The sequence below is a fragment of the Oncorhynchus keta genome, chromosome 10, assembly GCF_023373465.1.
Source record: "Oncorhynchus keta strain PuntledgeMale-10-30-2019 chromosome 10, Oket_V2, whole genome shotgun sequence".
NCBI classification, from domain to species: Eukaryota; Metazoa; Chordata; class Actinopteri; order Salmoniformes; family Salmonidae; genus Oncorhynchus; species Oncorhynchus keta.
This window is the reverse complement of record NC_068430.1, coordinates 7580792-7593785: the sequence shown is the minus strand read 5'-3', so window position 1 is coordinate 7593785 and position 12994 is coordinate 7580792. Positions and strand designations below refer to the sequence as shown.

The following is a 12994-nucleotide window of genomic DNA, read 5'->3' as shown; positions in this document are numbered from 1 at the left end:
ATGAACATTTGAACATCTTGGACATGTTCTGTTATAATCTCCACCCGGCGCAGCCAGAAGAGGACTGGCCACCCCACATAGCCTGGTTCTTCTCTAGGTTTCTTCCTAGGTTTTGGCCTTTCTAAGGAGTTTTTCCTAGCCACTGTGCTTCTACACCTGCATTGCTTGCTGTTTGGGGTTTTAGGCTGGGTTTCTGTACAGCACTTTGAGATATCAGCTGATGTACGAAGGGTTTTATAAATACATTTGATTTGGAAATAAATAAGTATGTTTTTAACCGCACGCTTGGTGTATGTGTACATGGATTTCATAATATCGCATGTTTTTCCCCCAACACTGCATTTCATCACTTTATATAGCAGACACTCATGCCAAATTGAGTCAAAAGCTTTTTTGAAATCAGTCAGTCTCTCTCTCCTCTTCTCCAGATCTATCTGCTGATTCATCACTACAGTCGCGCTCTCTCTCTGGCTCTCTCTCTCTCTCTCGCTCTCTCTCTCTCTCTCTCTCTCTCTATCTCTCTCTCCCTCTCTCTCTCTCTCTCTCTCTCTCTCTCTCTCTGCCTGCCTGAGATCTATCTGCTTTCATCACTACAGCCCACCTGAAAATCTCTCTCCTCTCTCTCTCTCTCTCTGGCTCTCTCTCTCTCTCTCTCTCTCTCTCTCTCTCTCTCTCTCCTCTCCAGATCTATCTGGATTCATCACTACAGTCTCCTCTCTGAAAAGTGTTACACACATACCCATAATGAAACTACTGATTCCAGTGCAGTGCTTTTTACTCAATCAGTACGGTCCTGTATTAGTGCTTCAAAGACGTGAAGTGGAAATAGATTCATGCATATTGTATGTGTATAAAGGATTTAGAAAATGTACAAAATATACCAATATGTACGTCAAAACACACACACAAACGTTGCTAGTCATGCTACTGTATGCGGCTGCAGTCGACTTACCAACTGTGTGGTTCTGGGGTGAGTTGCTGGTGAAGTGCTACAGAAAATCCAAAAAAGCTCCCTTTCTCCCCCTCCTTGATCAGAGTCATGCTAGTATCCAGGTTGAACCCTGCCACCGTCAGGGAATATAGGGAGAGAAGGAGCAAAAAGAGAGGAAGACACCAGGGCTGTGAAAGAGAGACTCCATGTACCACATGTGGTGCCATAGTCCTGGAGAATGAGCAGGTCCCTCAACAGAGCAGGTCCCTCAACAGAGCAGGTCCCTCAACAGAGCAGGTCCCTCAGCAGAGCAGGACCCTCAGCAGAGCAGGACCCTCAGCAGAGCAGGTCCCTCAACAGAGCAGGTCCCTCAACAGAGCAGGTCCCTCAACAGAGCAGGTCCCTCAACAGAGCAGTGCAAGTCTCTCAGCAGAGCAGGTCCCTCAGCAGAACAGGTTCCTCAGCAGAGCAGGTCCCTCAGCAGAGCAGGACCGTTAGCACAGCAGAACAGGTTCCTCAGCAGAGCAAGTCCCTCAGTAGAGCAGAGCAAGTCCTTCAGTAGAGCAGAGCAGGTTCCTCAGCAGAGCAGAGCAGGACCCTCAGCACTGCAGAGCAGGTCCCTCAGCAGAGCAAGTCCATCAACAGAGCAGAGCAGGTCCCTCAGTAGAGCAGGTCCCTCAGCAGAGCAGGTCCCTCAGCAGAGCAGAGCAGGTCTCTCAGCAGAGCAGAGCAGGTCTCTAAGCAGAGCAGGTCTCTCAGCAGAGCAGAGCAGGTCTCTCAGCAGAGCAGGTCTCTCAGCAGAGCAGAGCAGGTCTCTCAACAGAGCAGGTCTCAGAGCAGAGCAGGTCTCTCAGCAGAGCATGTCTCTCAGCAGAGCAGAGCAGGTCCCTCAGCAGAGCAGGTGTCTCAGCAGAGCAGAGCAGGTCTCTCAGCAGAGCTAGTCCCTCAGCAGAGCAGGTGTCTCAGCAGAGCAGAGCAGGTCTCTTAGCAGAGCAGAGCAGGTCCCTCAGCAGAGCTGGTCCCTCAGCAGAGCAGAGCAGGTCCCTCAACAGAGCAGGTCCCTCAGCAGAGCAGAGCAGGTCCCTCAGCAGAGCTGGTCCCTCAGCAGAGCAGAGCAGGTCCCTCAGCAGAGCAGGTCCCTCAGCAGAGCAGAGCAGGTCTCTCAACAGAGCAGAGCAGGTCTCTCAGCAGAGCAGAGCAGGTCCCAGTTCAGTTACAGATTAATGAAGAGTATAATTATTGTGTTTAAATTGATGAACAGCAAAGACAGGATGGGTTTCTGCTGTTTGAATCTCCTGGATCGGTACATTTCCCTTCTCTCCTTCTCTCCTTCTCTCTCTCGCTCTCCTCCTCCGTTTTCTGCTGTCAGTCTGTGGAGCAACCTGAGAAAATGTGGCTCTGTCCGAGCTACTGTGTGTGTGTGTGTGTGTGTGTGTGTGTGTGTGTGTGTGTGTGTGTGTGTGTGTGTGTGTGTGTGTGTGTGTGTGTGTGTGTGTGTGTGTGTGTGTGTGTGTGTGTGTGTGTGTGTGCACGCACGCGTGTGTGTGTGTGTGTGTGTGTGTGTGTGTGAGTGAGGTGTGTGTGCATCCCCCTCTGCTGTGTGACAGAGAGAGACATAGGACAAGTGCCTTGAATAGCCCACTCCTCCCCTACCGTACTCTTTCAATATCTCTCTCTCTCTCCCATCCTGCTCTCTCTCTCTCTCTCTCTCTCTCAGCTGACATCAACACTTAAGGGACTGCTGCCAAAATACCAGGCTGAGTTGTCAAGATACTTGGACTCAGTTGAATAGGAAAAGACTGAAAAGAAAGTATGAGAGTTTTTTTAAATCTGTTAAACTCAGTGTTTAAAAGGCATATTTTCCTCTGAAGTAACTATAGTACTACAGGTGTCTGGTTATCTGAGAAGAAAAAGAGGAGGGAATATAGAAAACATTGACCATATCTCTGGCAGGTTGAACTCGGTTGATCAATCATCAAACATTGACCATATCTCTGGCAGGTTGAACACGGTTGATCAATCATCAACTGAAGGGCTTCTTTCTTCCCCTCCTCAGAATTAGAAAAAGCAGAAAATGGCATTTAGAAAATAAGGAAATTAGTTGTAGATAGCTGCTAGACGGAGAAAAAAAAATGATTGAAGATAGCTGTTAGCTGCTGGAGAAACAGTAAAGTTGTATAAAAGTAGTTTTTTTCTTTCAGAGATCTGCTTTGAATCCCATAACTTTTAGAATGGACCTGTCTGACAATAGTGCACAGTGACCCACGATATGTAAGGACAACCCTGTGAAGGGATCAAGCGGAGAGTAACAGAAGTATCTGTGCTGTGGCATGAAAATGTGACCAGAATTACAGGAAAACAAACATTTTTAAATACATTTTAGAAAAAGGCTGTAATGTAACAAAATGTGGACAAGGGGAAGTGGTCTGAATACTTTCCGAATGCACTGCCTGCTTTGCCACACCAAAGTTCAGTGTCCAGTCAGTCATGCCCTCACAGCATTGTCCACAATTCTGGGAATGTTGTTGTACCCGGCCAGCCACAGCTGTTCTGATTGGACCAGCTGATTCCTGTCCTCCTGTCACTAACCTAACGTAGCAGGCGTAAAAGAAACGCCTGAAACTAGATCCCTCTACATGCTAGTCTTGACAAGAAGGGAAAAAAACTGTGGGGAGGTTCTCTTCTGCACTGTTCAACCAATCCAGAAACTGTGGGGGAGGTTCTCTTCTGCACTGTTCAACCAATCCAGAAACTGTGGGGGAGGTTCTCTTCTGCACTGTTCAACCAATCCAGAAACTGTGGGGGAGGTTCTCTTCTGCACTGTTCAACCAATCCAGAAACTGTGGGGGAGGTTCTCTTCTGCACTGTTCAACCAATCCAGAAACTGTGGGGGAGGTTCTCTTCTGCACTGTTCAACCAATCCAGAAACTGTGGGGGAGGTTCTCTTCTGCACTGTTCAACCAATCCAGAAACTGTGGGGAGGTTCTCTTGTTCTGAAACTGTGGGGAGGTTCTGTGTTCAACCAATCCAGAAACTGTGGGGGAGGTTCTCTTCTGCACTGTTCAACCAATCCAGAAACTGTGGGGGAGGTTCTCTTCTGCACTGTTCAACCAATCCAGAAACTGTGGGGGAGGTTCTCTTCTGCACTGTTCAACCAATCCAGAAACTGTGGGGGAGGTTCTCTTCTGCACTGTTCAACCAATCCAGAAACTGTGGGGGAGGAGTTAAGATGGAATGTTGCCTCGTCCAAAATCATTTAAAAAAAAAAACGTCTTTCCATTTCCCTTGAAAACCAGAACAAAACTCCTTCCCACCAAAACAGCCTGAAAAACAACTCTTACACTAAAAGGGCATTATCATAATTTTCACAATTTCCCAGTATTATTCCAACCTCATAGTGTGGAAGTATGAAACATGGGGAAAATCACATGTTTTTGACAGAACTGAGCCTTTCAGTTTCGGACAGAGTGGCACAAACGGATTCCAAGGGGCCATGAGATACAGAATATGAAATTAGGAGGTAGGTCCTTTTTGCAAGGTATGTTTTATTACTTGCAAGTATTTGATGAAAATAAACGGTATACTGTGACAGACTGCAGTGGTCAGTGTACACTACTCGCTGATGATTCAATGAGTGATCTGGATCAGTCTTAGATGCTTGCTCTTGCTCAGCTCTCAACGCTGAGAACATCATTCTCATGTGAACTGCTTGGCATCACAAGCCAGGGGAACTCCCACATAGTGGAATAAAGCAAGCATGTGGGGCCTGGCCATGTGGTGCCTGGCCATGGGGGGACCGGCCATGGGGGGCCTGGCCATGGGGGGACCGGCCATGGGGGCCTGGCCATGGGGGACCTGGCCATGGGGGCCTGGCCATGGGGGCCTGGCCATGTGGAGCCTGGCCATGGGGGGACCGGCCATGGGGGCCTGGCCATGGGGGGACCGGCCATGGGGGCCTGGCCATGGGGGACCAGCCATGGGGGGACCGGCCATGGGGGGACCGGCCATGGGGGCCTGCACTGAGCTGTTGACTGGCTGGCTGGCGCTGAAGCACCTGCTCTTGTTGCCCTCTGCTGCTCAGGGGTGGTGTAGGAAGGGAGAAAACACAGCCATGTATCAGGGGGACGCCAGTAGCTTCCCCTTTAGACTCCGTAGGAGTCAACAGACATAAATCAGGTCAAGCCTGCAGGTAGGTCCTTCTGTAATGCAGAATGGTAAAAATTCCTTAATCTTTAATTATACAGTATGGTTCTTCATTAACTCACAATGATGTCAACTTTTAATAGGTTTATATGGACAAGTCAATGTACTAACGGTTGAGTAGTCTGCATCTACTGGTCAAAAACAAAGCAGGTAGAGCTTAAAATAGCTTTTTCCCCCCCTATGGATATTCATTACACTGAGGTTCCTTGATGAAGCACTGATTACCTCCATCAAGTTCTTTGGCCTGGGGCCCTGTTTTCACACAGTGTTTTACCGTAGGAGTGCTGATCTAAGATCAGTTTTGCCTTCTTTAAAAAAAAAAAAAAAGTTCATCATATAGATAATCAATGGGCAAATGTATTATCTTCCATTTTGTTTTTATTTGTATTTATTTGGACACTTTTTAATTATTTTTCTAACTTCCTGCTCCTGAATGATTTTTATAGATAATCACCTGGGAGGCCTGCATCATAGCATTCCATTTTGTTTTTTATTTGTATTTATTTGGCCTGTTTAATAAACCTTTTTTATGGCATCAATAGCATTCCTGAATGTTTTCCTTCTCAATCAAGCCTGTGTTAATAAACCTGGGATGGCATCAATAGCATTCCCTATTGTTTTCCTCATATCAATCAAGCCTGTGTTAATAAACCTGCATGGCATCAATAGCATTCCCTATTGTTTTCCTCATATCAATCAAGCCTGTGTTAATAAACCTGCATGGCATCAATAGCATTCCCTATTGTTTTCCTCATATCAATCAAGCCTGTGTTAATAAATCAAATGTAGTATTAACATAATACAAATACTACTAATATAATCATTTACATAGTGCATACTGTACACCAAAAACATAACTATGGACAGAAAGACACACACACAAACTCCTTTACACAGAATGGTATCCTTTACACAGAATGGTATCCGTTACACAGAATGGTATCCTTTACACAGAATGGTATCCTTTACACAGAATGGTATCCTTAAAACAGAATGGTATCCTTTAAACAGAATGGTATCCTTAAAACAGAATGGTATCCTTTACACAGAATGGTATCCTTTAAACAGAATGGTATCCTTTACACAGAATGGTATCCTTAAAACAGAATGGTATCCTTTAAACAGAATGGTATCCTTGACACAGAATGGTATCCTTAAAACAGAATGGTATCCTTTAAACAGAATGGTATCCTTTAAACAGAATGGTATCCTTAAAACAGAATGGTATCCTTTAAACAGAATGGTATCCTTGACACAGAATGGTATCCTTAAAACAGAATGGTATCCTTAAAACAGAATGGTATCCTTAAAACAGAATGGTATCCTTAAAACAGAATGGTATCCTTTAAACAGAATGGTATCCTTAAAACAGAATGGTATCCTTAAAACAGAATGGTATCCTTTAAACAGAATGGTATCCTTAAAACAGAATGGTATCCTTTAAACAGAATGGTATCCTTTACACAGAATGGTATCCTTAAAACAGAATGGTATCCTTAAAACAGAATGGTATCCTTAAAACAGAATGGTATCCTTTAAACAGAATGGTATCCTTTAAACAGAATGGTATCCTTAAAACAGAATGGTATCCTTTAAACAGAATGGTATCCTTTACACAGAATGGTATCCTTAAAACAGAATGGTATCCTTTACACAGAATGGTATCCTTTACACAGAATGGTATCCTTAAAACAGAATGGTATCCTTTACACAGAATGGTATCCTTTACACAGAATGGTATCCTTAAAACAGAATGGTATCCTTAAAACAGAATGGTATCCTTTACACAGAATGGTATCCTTAAAACAGAATGGTATCCTTTAAACAGAATGGTATCCTTAAAACAGAATGGTATCCTTTAAACAGAATGGTATCCTTGACACAGAATGGTATCCTTAAAACAGAATGGTATCCTTAAAACAGAATGGTATCCTTTAAACAGAATGGTATCCTTAAAACAGAATGGTATCCTTTAAACAGAATGGTATCCTTTAAACAGAATGGTATCCTTAAAACAGAATGGTATCCTTAAAACAGAATGGTATCCTTTAAACAGAATGGTATCCTTTAAACAGAATGGTATCCTTTAAACAGAATGGTATCCTTAAAACAGAATGGTATCCTTAAAACAGAATGGTATCCTTTACACAGAATGGTATCCTTAAAACAGAATAGTATCCTTTACACAGAATGCTATCCAAAAACTGCAAACTAAAAATAAATAAAGAGGAGATCCAAGGAATGGCAAGTCAGTGAGTTTTGAGAAAATATCTTTAATGGCAGCTTGGGCTCAGAGCCCAGAATGTGTTACAGAAAGTACACTAGGTGGTAGAGGAGAAACAAAAGTTAACAGAAAGATCTCCTGTGGCAGTGTGTGTGTGTGTGTGTGTGTGTGTGTGTGTGTGTGTGTGTGTGTGTGTGTGTGTGTGTGTGTGTGTGTGTGTGTGTGTGTGTGTGTGTGTGTGTCACAGGAGGCTGGTGAGGGGAGAACATCTCATAATAATGGCCGGAACCATTCTATCTATTCCGCTCCAGCTATTACCACGAGCCTATTCTCCCCAATTAAGGTACCACCAGCCTCCTGTGGTGTGTGTGTGATTGTGGCAACACAGGATCTGTCTTTTTCAGCCATCCATTTCCTGTGTTTGGTGCAAAATTCACTTGTCACTTAAATCTCACTGGATTGAATACTTTCATACTCTTGCTTGTGCCTGTCATTTTTCCTGTTTTCTATTTTTATGTGTTTATCCTTTATTTAACAAGGCAAGTCAGTTAAGAACAAATTCTTATTTACAATCAAGGCCTAACCCAGACAATGCTGGGCCAATTGTGCTCCGCCCTATGGGACTCTCAATCCCGGCCGGTTATGATACAGCCTGGAATTGAACAAGGGTCTGTAGTGACGCCTCTAGCACTGAGATGCAGTGTCTTATAATTGAATACAGTTGAAATGTTTACATATTAGAATGAAAAATGAAAGAAACTTCCGAAAGTCTGTAATTTGCATATAAATTCATAAAAAATCCTACAATGTGATTTTCTGGATTTTTTTCTTCTCATTCTGTCTGTCATAGTTGAAGTGTACCTATGATGAAAATTACAGGCCTCTCTCATCTTTTTAAGTGGGAGAACTTGCACAATTGGTGGCTGACTAAATACTTTTTTTGCCCCACTGTATATCTACAGTAGCTTTGATTAGACTTTCAAAATCTTAGATAGCTGTCATCATCATGAATCAAGTCGACAGTCTACCGGCAAATCCATTTTAATCCTTGTCATATGAAGAGAAATAATTAAGAGAAATGACAGATAAAACATGCTCATCAGCCATTGGACATGAACATTACACAACAAGTTGGAGATCGCAAATTCAACAATGACTGGTTTTGAAGGAATCAGCGTGTAACTGCAAGCATTGCAAGTCACTAGCATGCTCTTCAGTGGAGTGGATGTCTGGTCCAAGTCTGGGTTTAACACATGCTCTTTAGTGGAGTGGTTGTCTGGTCCAAGTCTGGGTTTAACACATGCTCTTTAGTGGAGTGGATGTCTGGTCCAAGTCTGGGTTTAACACATGCTCTTTAGTGGATGCTCTTTAGTGGAGTGGATGTCTGGTCCAAGTCTGGGTTTAACACATCTGGTCCAAGTCTGGGTTTAACACATGCTCTTTAGTGGAGTGGATGTCTGGTCCAAGTCTGGGTTTAACACATGCTCTTTAGTGGAGTGGATGTCTGGTCCAAGTCTGGGTTTAACACATGCTCTTTAGTGGAGTGGATGTCTGGTCCAAGTCTGGGTTTAACACATGCTCTTTAGTGGAGTGGATGTCTGGTCCAAGTCTGGGTTTAACACATGCTCTTTAGTGGAGTGGATGTCTGGTCCAAGTCTGGGTTTAACACATGCTCTTTAGTGGAGTGGATGTCTGGTCCAAGTCTGGGTTTAACACATGCTCTTCAGTGGAGTGGATGTCTGGTCCAAGTCTGGGTTTAACACATGCTCTTTAGTGGAGTGGATGTCTGGTCCAAGTCTGGGTTTAACACATGCTCTTTAGTGGAGTGGATGTCTGGTCCAAGTCTGGGTTTAACACATGCTCTTTAGTGGAGTGGATGTCTGGTCCAAGTCTGGGTTTAACACATGCTCTTTAGTGGAGTGGATGTCTGGTCCAAGTCTGGGTTTAACACATGCTTTTCAGTGGAGTGGATGTCTGGTCCAAGTCTGGGTTTAACACATGCGCTTGATTAACCGTACCATGAAGTGTTTACTTACAAGCCCTTAACCAACAATGCAGTTCAAGAAATAGACTTTAAAAGAAATTGAATAAAAAGTAACAATAAAATAACAATAACGAGGGGTACGGGTATAAATGTCACGATCATTGGAAACATACTCGGTGGATACAACGTGCAGCGTGATCTGGGTTCCACATCTTTTATTTAAGTCAGTGAACCACACAACAAAATAATAAACTAAACGTGACGACAATGGAGTGCTAACAGGCAACAACATAGAGCCTAGTTATCAGTACTCATTGACTCAGTACTGGTACCCCATGTATAGAGCCTAGTTATCATTACTCAGTACTGGTACCCTGTGTATAGAGCCTAGTTATCAGTACTCATTGACTCAGTACTGGTACCCCATGTATAGAGCCTAGTTATCATTACTCAGTACTGGTACCCTGTGTATAGAGCCTAGTTATCAGTACTCATTGACTCAGTACTGGTACCCCATGTATAGAGCCTAGTTATCATTACTCAGTACTGGTACCCTGTGTATAGAGCCTAGTTATCAGTACTGGTACCCTGTGTATAGAGCCTAGTTATCATTACTCAGTACTGGTACCCTGTGTATAGAGCCTAGTTATCAGTACTGGTACCCTGTGTATAGAGCCTAGTTATCAGTACTGGTACCCTGTGTATAGAGCCTAGTTATCAGTACTGGTACCCTGTGTATAGAGCCTAGTTATCATTACTCAGTACTGGTACCCTGTGTATAGAGCCTAGTTATCATTACTCAGTACTGGTACCATGTGTATAGAGCCTAATTATCAGTACTGGTACCCTGTCTATAGAGCCTAGTTATCATTACTCAGTACTGGTACCCTGTGTATAGAGCCTAGTTATCAGTACTGGTACCCTGTGTATAGAGTCTAGTTATCAGTACTGGTATATAGAGCCTAGTTATCAGTACTGGTACCCTGTGTATAGAGCCTAGTTATCAGTACTGGTACCCTGTGTATAGAGCCTAGTTATCAGTACTGGTACCCCTGTGTATAGAGAACCTAGTTATCAGTACTGGTACCCTGTGTATAGAGCCTAGTTATCAGTACTGGTACCCTGTGTATAGAGCCTAGTTATCAGTACTGGTACCCTGTGTATAGAGCCTAGTTATCAGTACTGGTACCCTGTGTATAGAGCCTAGTTATCAGTACTGGTACCCTGTGTATAGAGCCTAGTTATCAGTACTGGTACCCTGTGTATAGAACCTAGTTATCAGTACTGGTACCCTGTGTATAGAGCCTAGTTATCAGTACTGGTACCCTGTGTATAGAGCCTAGTTATCAGTACTGGTACCCTGTGTATAGAGCCTAGTTATCAGTACTGGTACCCTGTGTATAGAGCCTAGTTATCAGTACTGGTACCCTGTGTATAGAGCCTAGTTATCAGTACTGGTACCCTGTGTATAGAGCCAAGTTATCAGTACTGGTACCCTGTGTATAGAACCTAGTTATCAGTACTGGTACCCTGTGTATAGAGCCTAGTTATCAGTACTGGTACCCTGTGTATAGAACCTAGTTATCAGTACTGGTACCCTGTGTATAGAACCTAGTTATCAGTACTGGTACCCTGTGTATAGAACCTAGTTATCAGTACTGGTACCCTGTGTATAGAACCTAGTTATCAGTACTGGTACCCTGTGTATAGAACCTAGTTATCAGTACTGGTACCCTGTGTATAGAACCTAGTTATCAGTACTGGTACCCTGTGTATAGAGCTTAGTTATCAGTACTGGTACCCTGTGTATAGAGCCTAGTTATCAGTACTGGTACCCTGTGTATAGAGCCTAGTTATCAGTACTGGTACCCTGTGTATAGAACCTAGTTATCAGTACTGGTACCCTGTGTATAGAGCCTAGTTATCATTACTCAGTACTGGTACCCTGTGTATAGAGCCTAGTTATCATTACTCAGTACTGGTACCCTGTGTATAGAGCCTAGTTATCAGTACTCAGTACTGGTACCCTGTGTATAGAACCTAGTTATCAGTACTGGTACCCTGTGTATAGAGCCTAGTTATCATTACTCAGTACTGGTACCCTGTGTATAGAGCCTAGTTATCATTACTCAGTACTGGTACCCTGTGTATAGAGCCTAGTTATCATTACTCAGTACTGTTACCCTGTGTATAGAACCTAGTTATCAGTACTGGTACCCTGTGTATAGAGCCTCAGAGCGTCATTTTAAAGTAGTCAAAGGAGTCAACTAGGTGAGGATTCCTATGGGTTGTAGCCTCAATGGCGCTGCACATGCTGTCACAGACCCTAATGGCACAGATAGTATAATGGCAAAGGGAAGAGAGGAAGAAGAGAATGAGGAAAGCAGAGGTTGAATTTGAATTGGAGGAAGATGGCAATAAAAATGACGATGGGGTGTCGAAGAAGAGTGGTGTCAAGTGCAAACAGAGTGAGCCAAACTGAGTTCTGGAGGTGAAATAAAAGTGAATGAGGGTGGGTTAAGTGAGGTGGAAGGTGTGGTGAAGAGCTCAGCACCTGATCAATTGACATGATAAAGAAGAATCTGGTCCAGTAAGAGTGAACCTTTTTTTTTGTTGAGATAGTGGACTCTTGCTTTTTGGTCAGATTCATTTGTGGTTTCATGGTGGGTGAGAAAGGAGTTGGGTGAAAGTTCAATCAGTGAAGGTAACCCCGTAGTAGACTTGTGACATTTGTTTGTGTTTGTTCTGACCAGAGTATAGCGGACACTCTGTGACACGCAACTTGAGTCTAGATCTGTTTCTTGCTTTTCTCTTAGGAACAGGGCACCTTTGAAAGTAGTGATTTCTGGGGGTAGCGTTAAGTGTGGAGGTGGAGCAATTGAAGGTGAGCGTGGTGGAACAGATGAGTCACCGTCAGTCCTTTTGAATGTTGAGTCATATATTAGTTTTCAGGTGCCAACGTTTATGGCCATGTTGGAGTAGTTTGTAGGAAGGAGATTCCAGGATGTGGGAAGTGTGCAGGAGGGTATGTGATAAAGGATTGTGTCGTTTTGGCAGATAGAAGTGTGTGTGTGTGTGTGCGTGTGCGTGTGCGTGCGTGTGTGTGTGTGTGTGTGTGTGTGTGTGTAAAAACTGTAGGGGTGCCCATGTTGCTGGGGATCAGAAGTGTCCGGTGAGAGAGAGGCCTTTTCAGGTGTCTAGAGTCAGAGTAGTGCAGAAGGTGTCGTATTCTGAAGCAGTGAAGAAAGTAGAGGAGGATGGGTCAAGGGTCAAGGATCCTGACAGGAGAACATCTGTGCCAGCACAGAGATATAGACCAACGAGTGATATTTGTTTCAGTAAGGTTGGCTTCTTAGCGTTCATAGCAATGGTTATCAACTGTACCACAGAAATGGAATGTAAATGACAGCAAATAGATGTTGTGGTGGCAGCTGCAGAGAAGTATTTGGGTATACGATATTTGACTTTGGAAGAGTTACAGGGTTTGTTGAGTGGTGGTGTTTTTCCCTTTCCCCATCTTTTGTTATGACAAAGTACAATGGATTTATATTATAGTCCAGTTGGTGGCAGTAATGCAACATATTGGATGCCAACCGCCGTTAAACTCCAAAGAAGAAATAAAAACGGAACTGAAGTCAATATCGCGTTATTT

At 43.6% G+C, this 12994-nt stretch overlaps 1 protein-coding gene across 2 annotated transcripts; it reads left to right on the top strand.

Moving 5' to 3' along the window:
• The first annotated feature begins 752 nt into the window (after window positions 1–752).
• On the top strand, window positions 753–2484 carry LOC127932071 (uncharacterized protein DKFZp434B061-like). 2 transcript variants are annotated; one of them, XM_052526387.1, is made up of 3 exons: window positions 769–1228; window positions 1297–1742; window positions 1816–2484. In XM_052526387.1, the coding sequence occupies exons 1-3, from the start codon at window positions 1040–1042 to the stop codon at window positions 2153–2155; spliced, it is 975 nt and encodes a 324-aa protein (XP_052382347.1). In that variant the 5' UTR covers window positions 769–1039; the 3' UTR covers window positions 2156–2484. The 2 variants fall into 2 exon arrangements, 1 of the variants encoding a protein (XP_052382347.1); XR_008143895.1 differs by having other exon boundaries at window positions 753–1228; window positions 1280–2484.
• Window positions 2485–12994: the final 10510 nt, after the last annotated feature.